The following is a 23,714-nucleotide window of genomic DNA, read 5'->3' as shown; positions in this document are numbered from 1 at the left end:
TTCAAGTTACGGATGACTGGTACCCCGAGTTTTGGCCATAAAAACAAGCAATATGGTTGAAAATATTGCAACAAACACTCCGGCTCGGGCGCCGGCAACATATTTTTATTGTCGTTGAATCCTTTCAGAGAGCCATTAAACGCGTACTTCTAACGCCGTATCGATATTGTGAGTTTATTGACGATTCGCTATCGCAGATGGCAAAAGGCACGAGGATAATATTTTTTATTTTGGCCCGGCATCGCGTCGTATGAAAGGTTTAAATGTTTGTTTCGCGTTTTACGATGTATTTTTTTTTGTAAACAAACAGCTGTTGATTGGATCCCAATTTGCACCTTAGTAATCCATTTCTTCCGCATCGGCACAATCGGCCAACGTTTTGTAAATATGCACGCATCAACGAAAATTGGCTTTAAATCAGATTTCGTAAGAAATATAATCACGTATTGTTACACAGAAAAAAAAGAATATACTTCTATTGAAAATATGTTTAGCTTCAACGTGAAAAGCTTGAAATGAGATTATATTGCGTTAAAGGAAGAAAAACTTACTCGAGTGAAGCAATTTTATATAATTCGATCAAGAAAAATATATGTTTATTATTTCAGAATAATTTTCTCGAATTGAAAGGAAACAATATGGTGGATAGAAAATAACGTATTTTGAAATCGAAGATTATAATGATTAAAACGATTCTATTGTCAAAATATGTATTCCTGAAGTGACAATTATAGTACTTAAATGAGACTGTAGTATAGTTGGAATGTAAGATTATCAAATTGCACCTTCTAAGAAGATTATAAATTGTTGCATATATACAAAACAATGAACGCGTTAATTTGAGTCTATACCTAAGAGTTGATCTGACACTTATTATTTTTTTCTGTGTACGTCAGGCTATACAGAGTGTTTGATAAAGAAAACGGCCATTTCACAAACAGAATGCGAAATCCTGATTTTGCAGCTAACAATCGACGTGAATTAGTTCGTTTAATGTTTTACCGCCTTAAGCGAAATATTAATTGCAATTGGACTGCGAGAGCTAGGTCGACGTAAACAAATTTTCATGAACCGTGAATAATCTTCGGGAACGAGTAACTTGATTGCGCGTAAAAACGCGAGCGGATATTTCAGGCTTGATTAATAAAGAAAATAAAGATGGAATCGGTGCAATTAAGTGGCTCGATACGCTTGTTTAATAATCGCTGCCAAAATATATCCCGCAACAAGAATTGTTGACATTCGGCGCACTCCATCGGGATATTGTCCGCGTGCAGAATACCGCAGGCTGCATATGAGCGGCCATTGTGGTATTGGCAAATTTGCCCTCATCATATGCATGGTCTACAACTCGGGCCCGGCTAGTTCGCTGTCAAGAGTCTCTTAGGATGCTCACGTTACAAGTTACAGAAGTACTTGCATCTGCATTGCAGATTAGCCCAGCTGCTGTTTATTCTCTCGGCAGTCGACACTAACCGCGAGCTGTAAACACAGCACCCGCACTGCCGTGCAACCACATTTCGAATGCCCGACACACCCATCGCCACCACCTCGTTATTATATTTGCAATCCATCAACAGTGGAATATATCCGGTCGCGGGTCCGCATCCAGTGCATAATACTCGGCAAAACAGCGTGCACCGCGGGGTTTTCTGACAAACAGCGCGCACACGGCGGTAACGTACGCACGCACCCGTCATAATACATTCCGTTTACCGTGTAGAGATTAATTATCGGCTGCATAAATTATCGAGATGCATGCGGGCGCACGCAGTCGTGTAATTGCCAGTAACTCGAAAATCTATTACTCGGAAATTGTATAGTAGCTTACCCCCTGTTAATCTCGCGGCGATTGCGACACCCGCGCAAATTGCCAATTTCAGGATCAACGATCCTATATATTTTACGAGTGATCTATCGTCGATTTGCGCGCCGTTCGCGGAAACGTGCGCGGTATCTGAGCATCCGGTATAGCCCCGCTTTGGCGCCAGTTCGATTTAAATCTCTCTCTCTCTCGATGGGTCACGGTTGTTCTCCAATCCCCTCCTCCCCTCGCGAGAGACTCGCCCTCTCCAATCCAATCGATCCTACGTTTCGCCTCTCGAATTGAGATCTCCGTCTACCGCAACATTTCCAAATAGCCCAGGAACGCTGTTATTCTCCATGCAAAATTCTCCGTGGCCGCTTCCTGGACCGGTTCCAAGTGGACCCGAGAGAATCGGAAGGGAGTGAGAAGCATTGGCCACTTTTCCAATGCCTTCTTCTCCAATCCTTTCCCGAAAGCGACATTCCGTCAGGATGTCTGCTCGGTAGATTTTCTTTCTTGTAAACAGAGCGAAGGACGCGTCGCTCCGAGATACACATCTGAGTGTTGACTTCGATTCACATCGATTACAAGTATTTGCTTCTCTCGTTTCCCCTCATAAATGTGAATTCGCAGTTCCTTTCGCTCGCCCTCCCTCGGATGCACTCCAGAAAACCGATCACATATGAATGAATTATTTCATTCCTCGCTTTTCACTATTCCTCAATTCCAACGGTGAACTTAACTTTATCCGTTGAATGTCAATCAATCATCGTAACTCAGCCATGTGCGGTTCTTACCTAGTAAAGTTGAAGATTAAGAAAAAGAAGCGGGAGTATAACGTGCGCGTTTGTGCGCGACTTTAAGCCAATCTAAAAGCACGTAATTTAATCACGGGGAGGAATATGTCAATATTAAAAGACATCACTATTTAATTCTGCACAATAAAAATGCCAGTCAAATGCCAGAGAGAAGTTTTCTCTACCAGAACGTTTGATGTCGAGTTAGCGCGGTACCTCCCTTATTTCTAGCGTAAACCGAAAATGCGCCTTTTCTAAGGTTTGCCTTTATATAGAACTTACGTAAAAGGGCTCCAAAAGAGAAACGTTTCTGCCGTAAGTTTCATCAAACATTCAAAAATGCCGCCAACTTGAGCACGCTATTAATATATAATTTTGCGTACATATTCTATATCTCGGAAAATATATCGCAGCCTTGAAGTACATTTCTTGCGCGTAGATTCTCAAGAATCTTAAAGACGTTAATGAACCTTTTACGTATACTATTATTTTATCTGGCGTCGCGAAATGTGAGAAACTGTTTTATTAGATACAGAAATAAATTATTCGAATAAAAAGCTCTACGGGTACGTTTTACACTACATTTTTAACTGAAAACATTATTCCTAAATTAGTTAAAAGTTTGATTTTGGAAAGTACATGACACATTTTATATCCAAATTTTATTTAAACTTTTATTTGAAAAGTTTATTCAACGCAAACGTTATTTTAATAAAGAAATCTCAAAATAGTTTTCTTAAAGAAGATGTATAGAGAGGAAGTTTACGCAGTGGAAACTGAGGTTCGCGAAAGAGAATTTCTGACATCATTTACGCTCAACAGTATCGACACTTCATTATTCAGCCGTTCCACTGACGTCAAGATCTTCGAAACAAGTTGTCTATAAAATTGTCGATTATTATTTATCGCTCATTTAACGTACTACAATCGTACCGAATATTTAGTAGATTGCGAAATTAAAATTATATGTATATCAACTATTAAGTAAAAGCACAAAATGAACTACTATTTTAATTTTTATATTTTCTATTTGTAGACTTAACTTTAAGATTTTACGAAAGTAAAAAAATCTGATTTGATGGCTTAGCTAAGCCATCACAAACTCATTTCTAATTATTGATTTCCCACAAACTGTAGATGTCCGTAGTAAGTGATTTATAGTAATATGGATCTGACAGTCTTACATGTTGATATTATAAATTGACATTTTGTTATTGATTCGTATATTAGCGAGTCCTTAGCGATTCCGTCTATTTTAAAGGATTTAGGGGCAGATACTCTAAGATTTTACAGAAATATTTTTCATACAAAGAAACATTGTAGAATTTCTGTCGGTTCGAAATAATGACAGACAAAAAGAACAATGTATTTTTCCACTATACGGGCATGTACTAAGCTCCACACTCGGTAATTAAAAATTTGCTGCGCGGAGGCACGACTATAGCAGTAGAATTAAATAGTTCAGGGAGCATACGGTATGTCTGCATCCGTTGATTAAGTGCCTTGAAAATAATTGGACGTTAATGGAAACCGCCAGCCACGTGTGCTACGAGTTTAACAAATTGTACAGATACGCTACGTGTTTCAATATTAAACCTGTACGTACCTACATGAATATATACAATGCACAGTATAGCTTTTTGTTGTCGCAATCAATATACTTTACGGAATAATTAAATTAGAATAATTACAGCTAAAAGTTACACTCTTTTCTAATTGTATTTAAATGATTGAACAATTTTTGGAACATTTAACCGGAAGAAGGTAAAATCAACGTTTTATTAATAATCTATTGACAATTTACTCTACTTTTACGTTAACGCAGAAAACTATTGGTACCGATCGCAAAACGATTCTGAAACAATTTGTAATTGGCATCGGCAACTAAATGAATTCTTTAGGATGCTGCTAATTTTATATGATAATCATGCGAAGATTTATGAGCGCGGCGCAACATTAGTGCAGTCTCTGACGGAGATGGACAAAGTAAATTTATACAGTTAATGTACAACGCAATTCTCCCCTCATTGTACGCTCTCGGACCCTATCCCGCTGGATTATCACTACTATATCATACCGACGATGTCAGGGTATATTTGCTCGTGAGAGTAGACCGGTTAAAGGAGACTGTCAAGCTGTCGAGTTCCATTGGCGGGTCAGCCAACAAATAGCTGAAAATATAGCGGTTATTACGTAAAAGTTAATAAGAATATGCTTGACCGTTATTGTGCGCTCTGCGGCGAAAACTGAATTGATATCATTATTTTATTGGACCACGATAACGAGTATCTGAGCGCGTAATCACGATTGAAAAATATTTAACTTTTCTAAATTGTGAAATAATCGGCTCGTTTGTAAATAATAATGTGCGAAAGAGGGATAATTTTATAGGATAACGTAAAGATACGAAAAAAAGTTGGTGGAATATTGTGCTCGGAAAAAGAGGTGAATACATTATCGTTCGTTTCGCCGTTGGCCAACTTAAGTATAATCGCTAAAAAATAGTCAAAATAGTAATGCGAAGTAGAAGATCCGATAATAAGCAAAATTTCTTTTTTAATCCATCGCACGTATACATAGAGGAAAGTCCTATATTATGAGATAGGCTCGTAATATAAGATAGCGGAGTTTCTGCTAAATCAACAGGCATCGTCTGTTGGTTTCACCATGAATTTATTGCCCTTGGAGTGAAATCTGTTTAATGGGGAAATTGATCGTGTAATCGTGTAATTGTTGTGAAAAAAAGATTTGCGATTAAGTCTTGACGTTTCTCTCTAAAAGTCAATCAGTGGATTATCATCGAAAACAGTGAACAGTCACTAATTTCCAGTTATAAGTACACTACTGAAAATTGCAGTGGTATACTTAGAGAGTTTTAGAGAGTTGAAAACCTACTGACTCACGTTAGAATCCTATCTCGCAATAGAGGACCTTCCTCTACGTGCGCTCACAGTGACGAAAATGTACGATACACTAAAATGACGCATTCACTGTCCACATACATACTTGCCAATTTTCGTCAAGTATTATCAATACATTATAACAGGGACCGAGAGCGGATGCGACGGCTGAGAATATTATTGAAATCTTTTTCCGTATATAAGATTCAAAAGTATTTAAAGAATATATCTGTAAATATCCCACGCTTAAGTGAGGCTTCTCAAGAATATTCTGATTTCCCTGGAAGATGTGTTGACGAGACTTCCTATAGATTTCCATTGACAATGTGTATATGCGTTATGCAATTCAAACAGATCATGTCTCTTTTATGATTGATGATATGGAAAAGAATCGTGAAAAACGCAACTGAACGGTTTTATAACGTCTAACTTTTCATAATATTACTGCAGACGCATCGAGCGCCGAAACATACATCTATAAAGTGCACGTGCAATTTCTCGTTTAATAGAATCATATCATTTATTTAACGCAAATTAATTCTCCTCGACGTTTCTGTATTTAAAAGGCACGACCATCGAAAAATGCATATTTCATCGGTTATTTTGTACCTTATTATATTACATGCTGACATGTGATACGGAATACCTCGTAAATAAATTAAAATTTCGTAATTCGCAAAACTGAGAAATGTATGAAAAGCTGAGACGAGTGTCGTTACTTTCTCCGGTCTCAATTATATTACGCGAAACCATCTAGGTACGTAGCGAGTAACGAGCAAGCCCCTCCTGATAAATTAATTCCACGGATTGCGGTAACAGGGGAGCAAATCAATGAAGATGACCGTGCGTACGTGTTTGAAAAGAAAAAAAAATATTATACATATGGCACGCATTGGCGCGCATCAGTCGCGAGAGACCCATTTCGAAGAAGCAACAGTGAGCCGGCGGCCGTGAGCTTTGACCCGGTGACCCGGAGTGCGTGGGTTGCGCGGGGGACTTGACGAGGGACGGGAGGAGGCGCAGGGAGAACAGGAGGGAGGTGGTCTTTCTCCTCTGCATGCAGGATGGAATCGATACCTGCCTCTCCTACCAGCCCAACCAGCCGCCCTACCAGCCCTACAGCCCCACAGCGTCCGCCACCCCTCCGCTGCTCACCTTCTCGTTCGAGCAGACGGCAGACCGGCCGACCAGCCAGCCGACCGTTGGGGGCTGGAGGAAGTCGAGGAAATAAAAGCATAGAGCCGCGCCGCGCTCTGTGTCGGCCAACAGCCGCAGCAAACTCTGCCTGCTCTCAACGGCACACCTGCGGCACCGCCACCCTTTCGGACAAGTCTCCCCCGCTTTCGGAGACTTGCTCGCTCGCGACATTGCGCCAAGATGTTCAATTTGATTCGAACGTGCGAACAAGTCACGTTACTAACAACCGTATTTCCGCAGACGCGCGATCGGTCAGTTCGTAGGCGAGAGTCTTCCTCGAAAAAAAAAAGAGGACGCGTCTGGAAGAAGAACTGCAAGCTATCAGCAATGTGTCGAAATCGAACAATACGGCTCTGACTGATTATGCTTTCTATAGAAAGAATGTTACTTGCTGTGAGAGAGGGAGAGACATTCAGCAAAGGAACGAGAGATGAATGGCAATTGAGAATGATTGATATTTATCTGTAGGTTCAAGCAAGTTCACATTTAAAAGCCATTTGTTAGAATTCAAGAAGTCTCTGTGTTAAATTCTCAACAAAACTTACATTACAGATTTGCTGTAGTTAATGTGTGCTCAAGTTAATTTGGTTCGGCATATGATAATAAATGACTGCGAAGTAACATTTATCACCATCAGGACGCGCGATATCAAGCTCTGAGTAATCGTTATCCCGTGAAGCCGCCTCTTTCGGAGACCGGTGGCTGCGCCCGTCTCTCACGCGCAGACCACGCGTAATAATTAATTAATTTCCTCGTTATTCGGCTATCGATCGAACGCTTTACACGCAGTGGCGCATGTAAGAAAATCCGTTGACCGAATTTATCACGTTCCAGCGCGCCCAGAATGGAAATGAAATGCAAATATTAACACGTCGGCCAGCGGACCGTCTCAGTCGTTTCAGAGAGAAAACGCGATTTCGTGATCCGAAAGGACTTGCATTTAATTGATTTTTTAATCAGCAACGGTGCTAATAACCGAGATAAAATCGACGATCGTGGCATTGATGGAAGAAACGTAGAGCCGTGCGGTCGAAAGCAGAGTTAGGCAGGGTGTAATGAAATAAATATCTACTATGTACGATTACCAAGTAATTAGTAGTCATAATTAATGAGGGTTATGATATAATAATAAATTGGCGACCTTTTCACAAGCAAAAGAGGACGGTTTCCGAGTTCTTTGAGGACGACCGTACGTCTACAAAGCGTCATCCTGCAGTAATTAATTTTTTCATTAAAAAGAACGGAAGGAATTATATATTCCTTTTCACTCACCACTGATCCTGTTTGCCGGCGCATCTCGTTTAACTGCGTTATTCATCATTTTAATGTTACTGCGAACTTCGGATACAAAAGGACCGTTGGTGCCGACGAATGTAATAAGAGTCTGTCTTAGGAAAGATCGGAGAATCGGGAATGTTCAATTACATCACGCCATATATCAGAGAGATGTTGACTCCTCGAGGGGCTCCACGTGCGCGAAATGGCACCTTAATCAGGCGGCAACACCTGCCCGGAGTGGCGTTGTAAGCAAGTTAAATCGATCTTCGATTCCACTGCACCTGCCATCTCAATCGCCCGGCGACCGTTTTGACAAACACTACATTCGCGAGCGGTAATATCGTGCGGGAAAATCTTTTGTGTCACAAGCCAAAAGCGTGTTTTAATTTTAACGGCTATTTTTTAATTTTTTTTTTCTTAGTCTGGAAACGCGCATCGCTTGGCATAACTCGACGAAGCAAAAGGTTTGAAAAATAAAATTCTGCAATTTTACAATTGATTAAACACAAGGAAAACATTGTGTCACGTGGCTGAATGGAAAACTTAATCGCTCAATCGTTCTTTTGTGACGGTTCATTAGATAACAGAGTCGCGAAAATATTTGCGTGTTTCACCCGTCACACTTTGCGCCAAACTGGGTTAGACAATGTGCATACTAGGCCGACAAGAAACTGCACCGATCAGAATCGCACTGCTGCAGTAACTCTTAGAGATTGAAGGGAAGAGAGAGATATTTTCACTGCGGACTCGGACGGTTAAGAACACATCCTCGGCCAGGGAATTCGTGAATACAAAATAGAGTAGCGCACCGACGACTGAATATGTTCGAGTGCGTCGATAGGAAGGGAAGAGGGTTTCGAGGATGCTGCCTGCAACAGCGCATTACTCCCGGTCGATGGGCATTTATCGTTGATGATACATTGGGTCCGCATGTTTGGCTCAATAATACAGTTTAAATAAACTCTGTATAATTGACAATTTTTAATATTCTTCAAACGTTCGATCTAGTTATTCCATTGGCCCTTCGACTCTATTAATGCGGTATTTAACGCACGCTATTAATACAGTATTTAACAATCAATAATAGCAGAATACATAAGGTAATAGTATTAACGTGATGTATCAGTCAATAGAATTTTATTGTTGTTAATAAATTAAACGTTGTTTGTTAAGCATCTTTAAATGTATTTCTTTACGTAACAAACGTAGCATTAACAGGTAATATTACATTTCAAAATGTAAGTAAACTACGATGAATAGCAATTTCAAGTCAGATAAGCTTCAATAACAAGTATGATAAGAATGAGTAAATAATGGAGATGGTAGTAAATTACGCGGTGAGAGTAATCTTTGGAAGATATTATGAAGCCACTAATTAAAAGCTTATTTTTAGCCAGCTTGTGTGTCACCGATTGTAAAATTGGATTTTAATGATTCCCGACGCGAGAGTTTTTTCCATCGGGAACAATGGATATTACAATGTCATCCAGTACTCAGCTAGTTTCAGGTGAACTGGGCTGAGCTTGAGCTGGCGGAATGGTTTATCGATTCCAACCCTTGTCCTCTTTATCCTTTATTTTCTTTATCTTCGTCATGCACACACGTAGCGCGGCTGCCCGGAGTCACAGTCGGTTTACGTTCGAATTAACAATCCGCGTTTTAACATCTTCGCCCTTAAATCTTTTTCATTGTACGATATATTGCATCACGGTTCGCATAACTGTGAAAAATTACCGGTATTCCTTAAAAAAATCTGGCCATCTCTGATTCGATGCGACATCAATTTTTTATACGATCCCGATTTGACTTCAAATAATTTTACATGTAAATGCCTGTCTAATTCTTTGATTACCGTGCCCTTACCTGGAACGCCCTAAAAACGATTGGATTTTTATTTATTCGCATAAATCTACGCCCCGTATTGAATGCCGCCATTGATTCGGATGTCGCGGCGAACTCGTTTGATTTATGATTTCGTATTTCACAGAATATCGTTACGTTTCGACTTGACCGAGGCGAACGTTACGTTAAAGGTGTCGCGCGTTTCGCTCGAGCGAAGCTTGCTTTGGCAGGGTGGTTTATCGATTCTGTCCCTTTTCCTCTTTACTCCCTGCCCTTTACCCGTTTTGCACACGCTTTGCACATAACCCAGAGTTACGAGATCGCTGACGTACTCGTTACCAAATTTTCGCGCGTTGACCTCAGCTATTCGATGTTACCAAGGGAACAATAATCGAAATTTCAATGGTTCATTCGAGAATGCACGTCATCAATCGTATAACGACTACAAATCTTTAAAACTATTTTTCCAAATCAATAAACCTATTCTTTTCTACTGAACTTCCTGTGTTCGTTTTTCTTCGTCTTTCTTTTTCTAAAACGTGAGTATATTTAATTTTAACTTTGAACTTTATAAAAATTTTTATTTTTTAGAGAGAGAGACAGATTTACACAATTTCATATTTACTACTAAAATACTTCTTGAGACCTGTGACCTGAATTATATTTGCATATTTCTAACATGCTGACATTATTGCTTGACATTTTAACAGAATCAAATTGTGAGCATTTCTACGAATTAATCTTCCTAGAAATAATAGAATAATAGGACACGAGAATATTCTGCATCTCTGAATAAGTCGCAATTAACAGAATAATCTGCGATGAATAATTCTTTGTTCCTGATGGCTCTCAATTCCTTAGCGGTGATAATCTCTGTAGCATGACATCCAGCTAATTGAAACGCTCTTTCAAGCGCGATTAATACTTTAAGTGTAAAAATTTATTTTAATATGCTGCGACAAAAAATATATAAAGCAAGTGAAACGTTAAACCATTAAAGTTTCGAGCCATTCTTATCTAAATCTATAATAGTTTTGTAAATTTTTAACAAAAGATTAACAAATCCAAGATATTTAACAAACACCCGGGCAAAAGTATATCCAATTCAGATATAAGCAGATATGAATTTTGTTCCTAGCCAATCATATACAATGTAAATGTGAGATGGATATCGTTTGATAACACGAAAATGTGTTTGAAATATTTAAAAGATTTATTTTAATACTTTCTAAAGTTTAACAAAATATACGGGGTGTCCCATTTTAACTTGGACAGTAAAATATCTCAAGAACTAAGCCCAGCAAGTAAAAATGTTTCAGACAAAAGTTGTATGGTTTCGAGGGGGACATAAGATGGTGTCATTAATTTGACGTTGAATAGTTGCTTGAAGGTTATTCTACTAATCTTACTCTACTAATTAATATGAACAACTTTTGTCTATTTAAATAAATCTTTTAAACATATTTGTGTGTTATCAAACGATATCCAACTCACATTTACGTTGTAATCGCTGGCTAGGGACAAAATTCATATCTGCTTATATCTGAGTACATATACATATAGGTATGATTAGATATATACATTTTTTCCCGGGCAGTAAAATATTTCTGCGAATAGAAAACTATCGTCTTAGTGCCGTAAGATCGAGTTTCAAGAGCTTAGGAAAAACTCGAGTTTCGCTGATATCGCGAAATTTGCTCAAGGGTGAAATCAGATAGAATTACTCGTTACTTGAGTTTTCGAGGTATTTACGAATCCTTGAAACTGGTTTTCGCGGTATTAAGCGGTCTCGTTTTCATAGGACGAAGAAATTGCGAAACAAAACAAATCCGTTCGCCGATTCGACGCTCGATGCTTCATCTCTCTACCTCCCAGAGTTTCGATATTCCAATGGTACCGTATACACCGTTGGTCGCCGAGAGATTCTAGTAAAGATCATAATCCGTGAGGCAGTAGCGAAATCGGCGGAACAGTCTGGCATTCAACAGGCCTCGAACCAGTGACCCAAATCCATGGCGCATCGAGACGTACGCTTTTCTAGAAATCGGATTATCGGCTAGAATTCCCGCCCAATATTCTTTTAATTCTTTCGATCATTTCAATGCTACGTAAAACGATATCGTGCTTTCGTGCCGTGGTGCAGAATAAGATATGTAGAACATGTTAATATCAGTATACAAATATGTTCAAAGCGATAAGATAACGTGGGGTATGTGAGGGACTTACAGATAATACAGTAATAATATTAAGTCAACAATTACCGAATTTCGCGCAAATCTGCCGTAAGATACTATATCATGTTTATAATGCCATAATAACAAGCTTTGCATAGTTATAAAATGTTCTTCTTAACTTAACGTGACAACATGTTCTGCATATACGTATACTTATTATATGCTGCTTGTATTACGATGCTAATCTTATCGGTTTAGACGAAAAGATTATACAATTAAGTATCTTTAGTTTTTATTTTGCAAATTGTATTCATGTATTCGTGTATTATCGTAGTAATCTACGTATATCTAGCCAAATTATATGTTGCCATACATATACAACATTCGATACGCTTAAATCGTTGGGATAGACGATACTTGACAATTTCGTTAAGTCTCCTGATAAAAAAATATTTGTTTTCTAGATAAGTACGGATTACAGTAAGCTTGCCGCTAAATAACATTTTGGGATTTAAGTAGCCCTTGCGGAAAAGCAACGAAATAATTACTAGAAAATTACTGTACATCAGTAACTTGTAATGATTCGATTACTGATATGCAGTAATTTTCTAGTAAAGAGTAAAGTCTCCTATTATGAGATAGGTTCTCAATATGAGATAGCGAGTTTTCGACATCCAAATTTCACAAATCTTTTTTAGCAACGATGACACGCATGTCTAACAAATGAATTTTCAACTAAGCAGATTTCACTCTAAGGGCAATAAAAATTCATAGGGGAACCAGATGATGCCCATTAATTCAACAGAAACCCTGCTATCTCATATTAGAAACTTATCTCATAATAGGGGACCCTTCTCTAATAACTCTTGCGCAAAATAAAAAAATTATGAAATATTTAAACTACGTAAAGTCGTATATTGCGTAATGTACAAATTAAAATTCCACACTTTCGTATACCTTTTGTATTTAATAGTCAGCGCTTCTCTTAACATAAAAATTACAGATGCGTTTAATAGGATCGTTCAAATATTAATCTTCAATAAGAGATACGTTTACTTATAAATTTCACAGTATCTCGGAGCACCGCGAGCGAAAGACTTGCGCGCCGTGACTGTGAAATCGCCGAAACGAAGTTAACCCAAATCCATACATATATCGTAACGGTGTTTTCGAGGGAACGAATTATCGGACGACCCATTTTCACCCAATGTCGCGCCACTCCTTTTTGACCGTTTGCCGGCGTGGAAATGATAACACGCGCCTGCCGGGCGTCAAAGAGGAAAAATGGTGTTTGCCGGATGTCGATAAGACTCACCCATCGTTTCGCGAACGGAAGGACGGAAAAGCGTCGTCTCCCGACGTTCCGTGTCGCGGTATTTACGCGTCGGCGTACCGCAAACTTTCGCGAATATTTAAAAAGTTATCCGTTCACCTTCATAACTTTTTCTCACCTGGACCGAGTTTTCGGACGTCGATACATCTCGGACGTCGCGCGCGCGCGCCCGCGCCCGCTCGCGAAAGTTAGGCGCAAATTTGCGTTTCAGAAAGTTTCCTTCACACCGCACAAGTCTCGGCGAGACCTCTTTGCACGCAGCTTCCCAAAAGTTCCATCTTCCAAAATTTTATTCAACGAGCAACATAAAAATCCACTCGAATAATGCAATTCAATTCTATAGAGGAATATCTAAGCGATTGAAATAATTGGCATGCGCTCTTTTCGAAACTGCTATGAAAGATGTAAGACTATTCGAGATTAAAAATTTATCAGCAAATTAAATTCCATAAATATACTAAAGTTGAATAAAAATATATTTAGATTCAAGATCCCGCGAGAGGAGAGAATCTTTTGTACTTTCGTAAGAGACAGAAATTAGGGAAGCTGATTTTATTTTCACCGTACTTTTTAAATACTAGAAATGACCAAACGCGCGCTTCGCGCGCGCAGTTTGTAGTTGAGCATTGTATATTTTTAAGAATTTCTATACATGCAACGAAGTAATTGTATGCGCAATGTCAATTTCAAATAAAAAGTAATTTATCACTCACTGATACGATTCGCAACCACAGAATTGTACATCATGTATGTTAAACTGTAAAAATACAAATATGTATATGATTAGTATAGACTAATTCTGTCAAATCGAAATTATTGTACTAAATATGCTTCATATTTTATATTTTTAAAAATAGGTATTTATTAAGATAATTATATAAAATACTGAAAAAGTCTTCCTTTTAAATATAAATTCACAAAATTTTATACATTGGTTTTGTCTCTAACACTTATTCGACTCCTCGTTCGAATCATTTGAATAAATAAAATAAAAACACAGAACAGATGCTTTATTTTGCACAAGTAACAATTAAATAACATAAAAATGTAAGACACTTACCTTACGATTTCTCCGCCGTTGCCCGATGCCTCCTCGGCCTCCTCCTCCTCTCAGATTTCCTTGTTGTACTTACACAACACTCACTCGCGAAAATCATCGATCGCGCGAAATTTCCGGCACTCCCGTACGCGATGTGAAATACCGCGAACACACGAAATATTATTAACTTCTGCGTTATCGGTTTCGGAGACTTTCTGTCATACAAATTACTCAAACTAACAACTTGCATTTTTGATTCGGAAGAATAGGACAATGGATAAATCATTTTCGAATTGGCGATATAAAACGCAACGCGAGCATCGGAATCATAATCTGCAGCAAAGAAATAATGTAACGACGTGCAATAAGCGACTTTCTTTACTTCCCGCCCGTTCGAGTTGCGAAGAACGACAGAGCGAAGTCGTACAAATTTCTCTTTTTTCCCGAAAATGGAACAGATTACACGAAATCGACAGATAATTAAAAGCGCGGTGCGTAAACGAGATGTAACCGCGACAAAGTACCACGGTTTACATTCATATTTTAGATGAGTTAATCTCGTGAAATATCTAGGTACACGTTGATAAAGAACCGCCGCCTCAATATACAATTCGTTTCTCTTCGCAAGTTGTAAAAACTTAATGATTAATCAAGGAACGTTACTTGTTACTGATAAAGGTGTGCAAATCAATAGCGTTTCATCCCTGCATTCAGCGCGATTGAGTCTCGGAAACCGATAACGCAAAAGTAATACGACGCACGGACCGACTCTCGCTGCTGCCTGCCGGCTCGACGTTCGGCGAGCGAATGATAGCGCGGCGACCTTCAGGTACACGATGGTACGCAAAAACATCGTACGTCACCGCGCCGAGTGAAAAACAACAAAAAAACGTTGAAAATTCGTTGGCCCGCTTTCGTCGTACGATACCGCGCCGAGTGAAAAACAACAAAAAAAAAACGTTGAGAATTTGTTGGCCTGCCTACGAAATTGAAAATGCTATTACCTAATATTTCTAATTACTTTGTTCAGTGACTGTTACTACGTTTTGCGTATCATTCTGCGGACTTATTGGTATTGATTAAATTAACGATTAATTCTGTTCAATCGAGAAAATGTTTCGAAACGAAAATCGTTGTTACTTAAATTCTAATTACTAAGATTAGAAATTTTACTTCAATAGTTGATGCATACAAATGTATATTTCTAAATTGCAAATTTTCATTCACTATGAATCTAAAACAGAAGTGAAGCACACCGCGCTTCGAGAAAACCAATCGACATCGCGGAAAAGGTCTCAACTGTTCGATATTAACGACATTTGCGCTGGTAACATCTCTTTTTTAGAAAGGGAAAACTTGGATAGTTTATTCCATGTAACCGTTCAATTTTTAACACAATTAAATAATATTGGCGCAAATTTGCGTTTCAGAACATTTCCTTCATGCCGCACAAGTCTCGGTGAGACCTCTTTACACGCAGCTTCCCAAGAATTCCATCTTCCAAAATTTTATTCAACGAGCGACACAAAAATCCACTCGAGTGATACAATTTCAATTTTATAGAGGAATATCTAAGCGACTGAAATAATTGGCATACACTGTTCTCGAAACTGCTATGAAAATTGTAAGATTACTCGATGTTAAAAATGTAACAACAAATAGAATTCCACACACATAAATATATACTAAAGTTGAATAAAAATATATTTAAATTCAAGATCGAAGCTAAGATCCCGCGAGAGAAGAGAATTTTCTGTACTCTCGTGAGAGACAGAAATCAGAGAAGCTGCTTTTATTACCACCGCACTTTTGAAATGAAACTTGGATAGTTTCTCCCGTGTAACCGTTCAATTCTTAACACAATTAGATAATGGATACTTGTGGAATTCTTCCGAGATTTCTCTGCTTCACTAAACAAGTGATCGCACCAAGTTACGGCTAAAAGAAACGATCCTCGGTTTACAAGACTTGATTCGCTTTAACTGTCGTTAACGCGAAAAGACGAGGAGAAGTACGAAAGGCGCAGATTACTCTACTTCCTTTGAGCGAACGGTGCCAAAGAACGGAGACCGATCTGTATGTTTGACTTCGCCGGAACGTAACCGTTTGATTATACTACGCCCGTCTAATATTATACCTTCGCTGTTCCGGCAGACTCTCGGGCTACATTGTACGCAAATTTAATGCCGCGTAATAGCACATGCGCGCGGCAGGATCTACCTCGGTAATCCCCTTCAAAATTTCATCGACGGTGTTATATGCAAGCCGCACGGTGCGATCGTTAGAACGCATAATAGGTAGCGCGTAAGTCGATATGCTCAATCGCTTGTTATGCGCCAACTACCGATGCAGTTGGGCTCAAGATGCGATGCAATGCTGATTCTCTGACGCGTTGCTGCGTATACACCATAGCACCGCGAGAATTGCTCAGAAAATAGCTTTACCTGCTGGATAAAAAATTTAAATGCGTGAATTATACAAATGTTACGCTGCGCGAATCTACGTAACTTGCATGAACGTAAATTGCATCAATGTTCTGTCAGAAGTTCATTCTAAAACGATAAAAATGCGCAAACTCATCGTCGAAAAGATGAATTTTTGTGTAATAAAGTGCTATTTCATCTTCATCTTGCCCTTTATGTTATGGATGGCTTAACGAGTTGCCCCTCTCATCAAATTCAAATTTGATGGCAATTTTTCCTAGATAGAAAAACACCCAAGAAAATTATTATTCATTGCAAATGTTTAATTTTTAATATTAAGTGTTTTTTAAACAGTTCCCGAATATTTATCCAGAAATAGATATATATATAATACTTCTATTAATTACCATTACAAAATCATTAATTACAGAGAGAAAGCATCTGATATAATAAAAAGAGATTGAAAATTATTTAACCACATATTTTCTCAATATTTAAAAAAGATTAACTCGTGTTATTTTAAAACTTGGAAAGTGTGTGGCTCGTTGAAGTATTTGATTGCGACAATTGACGGCAAGGGACAAAGAAAATATACTAATTATAAGGAATTTTGATGGAAATAATAACTTGATGGTGATTTCGCGTTGACTTGTATAAGACTTTTCTCCCCGACCCCGTACGCCAAATAGTAAATAGCTCTCGCAACGTGGCGAGAATTCTGTAGGAAACCCTCTGGGGGATTTACCACGCCGTTAATTTTACGGGGGTACGGCTGGTGAGAGCACATGGAACAACCTTCTCGAACGTGGAGCATCCACAGGTTGTCGTCTGACCTAATCTGACCTAACCCAAGTGATTAAGGACGTTGAATCAATGGAGACAAGACGAGGAGGTTTCGAGGGCGACGCTATCTCAAATCATTATCCTTTTACCATTATCCATTAAATCATTAGCCTCCTCAAACGAAGAAACTCGTTAAGTTCCATCGAAGCGCAAAATGCCCAACGAAATGTAGAAACCTGATATTTCTCCCAGTAATCTGAAATATTGGATTGATCAAATAAATAGGAAATTTTTCGGTCATCGGGTAGATTGTCGGTCCAATACTGTCATACAAGTTCGAAACGTACAAGCGAAATAAACGATATTCAGTTTTTCACAAAACCGGAACGAAATCCTGTAATATTTTTCATGACGTCAATTTCTCGAGTGGAACGAAGGATTTTTAAGATTCAATTGTACACCATTCTTAAATGTTTGTTAATTCAAGTGTATGAAGGGACAAACTAGTTTTATTAGAGAATCGCAAGACTTTTCGAACTCGGCACTGATTAGACTGAAAAATGTATTTATAATACATTGTACCGCGTACCAATATTGGTCACTATTTGTTTTCTCGAAATATCGAAACTACTTTACAGTATGATCTTGTAACGTTAAATTTATCTCTTACGATCTCTTGGAATAGAAGCTCGTCTCGCTCGTCTGTGACTTGTAAAAGTTGAAAGCGATTAGGTTAGATAGATAGAAAGTCACTGTCCAGAATTTGTAACAATATTGCACAAGTAACATCGCGGAAACTGAACCCGACAGATCCACGTCTCGATAACGATGGAATGAACTATATTTAGGGAGGACAATAGTCTTTTCTCTATTTTCCTTTATTCCGCTCGTCTTGGCAAGACCTCGTTTTTGATCCTCGTAGCCCGAGTCCCCGAAAAGCTTGACGGCAAACGAACGATAACGTTCCAGAAGAAATTTTGGTCTTGGTAGATTCGTTGCCGTACGCTCCGTTGCTCCTAACCATTGGAGGTAGGCTCGCAAAGGTGGAATCAATACGTGAACCTACAACCATCTCTACGTACACAATGCTAGCCGGCCAAGCCCGACGAGAGCAATGTGTATGTACCACCTCGTACCTCTCGTTTTCTCCGCCGACTGTTGCTCAATGGTCGTGGCCCTCCTCCCTGTGTGTGTTCCTCTTTACATCCCTCTTTTCTCCCTCACCCCTTCCATCTCCTCAGCATGTGTCCCCACTTTTATTTGCGCCGATTTTCTTCGCCTAGTATTTTTTGGCCTTCCCTTTTCTCTTACTTTCATGATAATGCAAAATCCTGCCGGGTGAATGCCAGCTCCTCTTTTGACGGCGCGCCTTCATTCTGTTCCAGGAAATTCAGCGCCGTCACTCCATTTTCGAGCCCAGTCAGCGCACGTTGGCCGACACAGTTCGGTAAACAAATGCTCTCGATGTGATTTATAGCTTATGCACTTTCCTCTCCCCATAAAATACTTGCAAGTAGTTGAGTTCCTTCAAATGTGATTGTTCTTCCATCCCATTTTGTTCTTTTTCATCAGCGAAACTATCACCGCTAGTTCGTTATTTACAATTGAGTCGGTAAATGAAATCAAAACTGATAAACAGATAAACGAACCTCTCCATCCATTGCCCGCATATTTTATTCCCACAGAACGCCGTGACAGACACGCCATTTCACAGAAGGCCTCTTGCAAGCTTCGGGATTTAAGTCTATCTTTTTGAGAACGCTCGCAAACAATTTACAGACATCTCGCATTCAGCTCAAATACAATTTGCAGAGTATCAGCATTCAGCTCGTATCCGCAAACCTATATATCTCCCTTTCTTGCGCGTGTGTAACGACAGCGAATCTGTTTGATCTGCAGGAATGGGGAGTGTCGGCAGCAACGTGACAGGGACGACGACGACAGATCCGACGACGTTCCTGCCAGACGCGACGCCGACTCTAAGCGAGCGTGAACAGGTCAAAATCGAATTTTACAAAACGTACGACGTCATGACGGGGGTACGAATCGCCGCGACCCTCGGCGGCTTTTTCAGCTTAATGGTGTTGCTGGTAGTTTACAAGAGCAGGTGATTTTGAGGACCTTGAGACCGGCACTCGCGCGTCCTCGTTGAAATACAATTAGAATATGGTTTATATATTTGCCAGATGCAAAGCGAGCAAACAACTGGAAGACCCGGCTTTGACTGCGGCGGCAGCCGCGGCGGTCGCGGAAGCTGAAGCCGAGGAACGCGCACTCGCCGCCGCTCTGGAAGCGATCGCCAGGTTACCACCTAGACCGGGTCGTGGTCCGAGAAGATCGTTATGCGTTGAGGTATAGTGGAGCAATTGCAATATTTACATTTAAATAATTAACAAATATACAGGCTGTAATATCTCGATCTCACTATAATATATTATATAATATAAAATAAAATAACTCGTTAACTATTGCGAAAATTGCAAAATGACGGAGGACTTTTCGACTCACAATCAGTCTAGTCCGCTCTATCCGTAAATAAGAGGTGAGGCAGGTATTGCATAACACCCTGTATAATATGGTAAATAAAATGAAGTACTTTTTGTAAAAATAAAATCATTGGCGTTGCAACATTAACAAAATCGTCAATGTTCTAGTCTTACTGAGAAATTGAATGACGTATCTCCAAATTGTGCTTCTTGTTTAATATTTGCGAGAAATTGCGAAATACGATGCCAATATTCATTGCCGATTTATGGCAACATTTATTTAATAACAAATATGACGCGGCTGGTGCTTGCTTATGAAAAGATTATATATTGAAGCGTCGCTATTGATTGAATGATGCGGTTTTCAATAAGTAGTACAGTTTTAAAACTTTTCTGGCAGAATGTAAAAATTCTGGACTGACGCCAAAAGGGCTACGGCATGTTTGAGAGAGCGCTCATTTAACAGAGTTACGTTCAGTAACTTGTCCGTTCGCCAAGCACTTATAATTGATGGAAATATTTACATCAGATGAACCAGTCTCGTTCACCCGTGGTGGCACCTCGCTTCGCCTCAGTCGGAGGTGGATACGACGCCCTGCTGGCACCGCCAATCAGGCAACCGAGGTTGGCTCCCCCGGTCGATTACAGAAGATGTAGCTCGGTCACCTGTAGCAGCACTGGAAGTAGTTATCTGGAACGAAGGGGTTCAGCCATGGTAATGCCGTGCCTTCCGCCTCCTCCATCCTACCCGCATCATGCCGCCTACGATGAGCCATGGGACTTATATTACCCCATCGATATCCAGGTAGACTCGACACTTAAGATCTTTCGAAATGATACCTGTTCATCCGAGTTCTTCCCAATAGTCCTGTTTGATGTTGAGAAATTCTCTATTTCAGAACCGGTATAATTATTTCAAATAATTATCGCTTAGATGCTATGAGATGAACTATTATAATTCTACTATAACGCAATGACAGCTTTATTATTTCATTTCAGATTGTAATTTAGCTTACTTTCACTGAAGAAAAGATTTTTCGCTACCGTAGCTAATCATGACTTGCTAAACATATTCTTCTGCATTAGCTATAAGTTTCTAAACCACAGCAAACGGTTCGCACCTAGTACAATAGGCACAGTAACAAAATATTAGCTATCACAACTAAAACATTAGCTGTCCGTAGTTTACAACTGAAATTTATGTTACCACAGTTTTTAGCTTCTTTTCGTGTTTAAGTAATAAAACTAATAAATACAAATAATGGTTAAATCCTTAAAAATTCTTTTCGTTAAAGACTTTTGAAATGCAATCAGGTAATACAGCCAACTCCGGATTTATCGCCGTGCGGTAGCGAGGTCGGTCTTTATGCCGGGGCAGTCGGCAGCCTTATGGCGGCGTCGTCGGGTAGAAGAGCGCCGTTGGCATCGATGGGTAGCGTGGATCCTCCCGACCCAGACACCAGGTCGCTCGGCTCCGATTCCGTCTTCCTAAAGAACGAGGACGAGGAGCAGTGCATCGACACCGAGGACGAGGTCTCGGGTTTCTCCACGGACTCGGACGCGCCTGGACCCAGCCGTCGGCGGTTCCTACGGGTGCCTTCTAGGAAAAAACGGATCCCCGAAAAATGGGACGGGTGCGCGGGCTGCGTGCCCAGGCGACGAGCCGGTAATAAACCCTGCCAAGAATGTTTGACCATCAGTGCCGCTGTCGAAACCTTCAGGTAAATTTCTATTACGAATTCTCCTACAAAGGAAGAAAAATAAAGAGACCGCCGCTGTTGTTACGAGTCTAAAGCGGTAAAATTCTAATACTCAAACCAAGAACAAACACGCGCAAAGGTAAATAATCACAAAAATACCAGGCATTCCGATTCATTTTCAATTCTTTTCAATACAACAACGGGATCGAAAGAAGAAACATACACAGCTTATTTTTATTGCCAAGAAAATGCCATGAAAGAACATAATTCTATTACTTGTTATAAATTTTTATATCCCTACACTGAGAAAAATGTCCGATTAAATATAATCGGATAATCCAATTACATAATAACAAACGGATATATTCAATTAAAATATGATCGGTTTTTCGATTATGATTCTATACTATTTACTATACTACATTTTACGATTATGATCTATACTTTTCTTACGATTGCATACGAAGACACGTAATTTTTTTTATAATGAATAAACTTGTAATAATAGGTCGCAACCACCCTCAACGACAACCAGTAGCAGTCAGAGTAGCGTTGGATCTCCACCGTGTTCACCGCCGATCGAGCTGAGGCACAGACCACCACCAACGCCATTACCATCAGTCCCGCCAATATGGTCCCAAGAAACGCTCTTTTAGAATGCGTTTTTCGTAGTGAGCATGTCCCTCGACCTGTTTTTATCGAGACACGAAGCTAAATCCAGAATGTCGATATCTGAGGAAATCATTTGCCCGAAAAATTGCTCTGGTCTTCTATCTCTAAAAAAAAAATCATCTCTTCCTTTCTTGGATCCCGTCGCCATTAAAATGTACAATACTTTACGTGGATTTGAAGATCCAATTGTTATATCGGTCAGTGAATTCGACTACGATTCACGAATGCAACGTCGCGATGAAATCGTTACAAAAGTATTTTCGTAAAATCTAAATTTTGCTCCAACAAAATTGTATCGCTGTGCACGCCGTAATCTTTACGAGTCGCAAGAACAGATGGAAGCTACGTAAAGGATAAAAGTTAACCGACGACGAGAAGAAACGGAAGAAGCGTACGAGGGAGACGTGGGGGAATAACGACGGGAAGCATTTTTCGTCCGGGCGGTGAGGAAATATCGGAGATTTTCGATATTACGGCGGCGACTTCTGTCCCGGAACCGGAGCAAACCCATCTTAAGGTAGTCGAGATCGAAGGCATTTTACGTCGACTGTATGGTACACTCCATGGCAAGCATGAAACTCGGGGGTCGGATTAACCCTCCCCCCCCCCCCCGCCGCGCCCCCGGTTTAAAGGACGCGTCTGCGAGCCGCGAGACGAGGCCGACGGTGACTTGGTCTAACTATACTTGAGATCTCATCTACCGACGTATTTCAAACGTCTGCCTACTCCATCGCGCTCCAGAATAAGTTGGCGAACAATGCACGCGCGGGCGCGCGCGGTCGGGTTTATCTGAAAGTTCACGTAACTGCATTGTGGATGTACCCGCCAGCATCCCGACGTGCGCGCCCGGAGAGACAGCGCGCACAATTTATCTGGCATCGCAAGCCGGCGGCGCGGCTCCGCCGCAATCTTATTTAGCCGCACGAGATTGGGCGGCGTCATTATTTTCCGTCACCGAGCCATGCACCCTCTCGGCAGAGCTCCCTCCGCGCGAGAGCGTCCCCCACAGTAGCACGGCCAGACGCACATCCGCGCGATCCGTTTAACAACGAAACCAAAAGCAAATGCACTTCCTCGCTTAAGACATTCGCGGCGTCCCAAATTGGCGAATTTCGGGACAAGGGCGCACGGTGATCTATATCGCACAAAGGGATATCCGGAGAAACTCGTTTTCCGATCGATCAGGGTGAACCCGCGTTAAACTCGCAACTCAGGAGACTGTCGAAGGAAGGGGCCGATCGACGATGCGGGGGAGAAATAGGGAATTATTTTTATACAAGCGC

At 40.2% G+C, this 23,714-nt stretch overlaps 1 protein-coding gene across 4 annotated transcripts in view; it reads left to right on the top strand.

Annotated features, from left to right (window-relative positions):
* The window catches only part of LOC105563573, a 71,286-nt gene extending 48,298 nt beyond the window's left edge, over positions 1–22,988 (top strand). For 3 of the 4 annotated variants that reach the window (XM_012015266.1, XM_012015267.1, XM_012015265.1), the window contains 5 exons: positions 19,473–19,680; positions 19,760–19,925; positions 20,589–20,864; positions 21,374–21,780; positions 22,268–22,988. In XM_012015266.1, coding sequence (XP_011870656.1) covers positions 19,473–19,680; positions 19,760–19,925; positions 20,589–20,864; positions 21,374–21,780; positions 22,268–22,415 — 1,205 coding nt within the window. In that variant the 3' untranslated portion in view covers positions 22,416–22,988. Of the gene's footprint in view, positions 1–18,958; positions 19,021–19,472; positions 19,681–19,759; positions 19,926–20,588; positions 20,865–21,373; positions 21,781–22,267 lie in introns of all 4 variants that reach the window. The other variant, XM_012015269.1, reaches the window with a different exon arrangement.
* The last annotated feature ends 726 nt before the right edge of the window (positions 22,989–23,714 follow it).

The sequence above is a fragment of the Vollenhovia emeryi genome, unplaced genomic scaffold (genome assembly GCF_000949405.1).
Source record: "Vollenhovia emeryi isolate VEMERY1.0 unplaced genomic scaffold, V.emery_V1.0 DF939174.1, whole genome shotgun sequence".
Lineage (NCBI taxonomy): Eukaryota > Metazoa > Arthropoda > Insecta > Hymenoptera > Formicidae > Vollenhovia > Vollenhovia emeryi.
The sequence above is the reverse complement of the archived record's forward strand: the minus strand, read 5'-3'. Positions and strand labels throughout refer to the sequence as shown.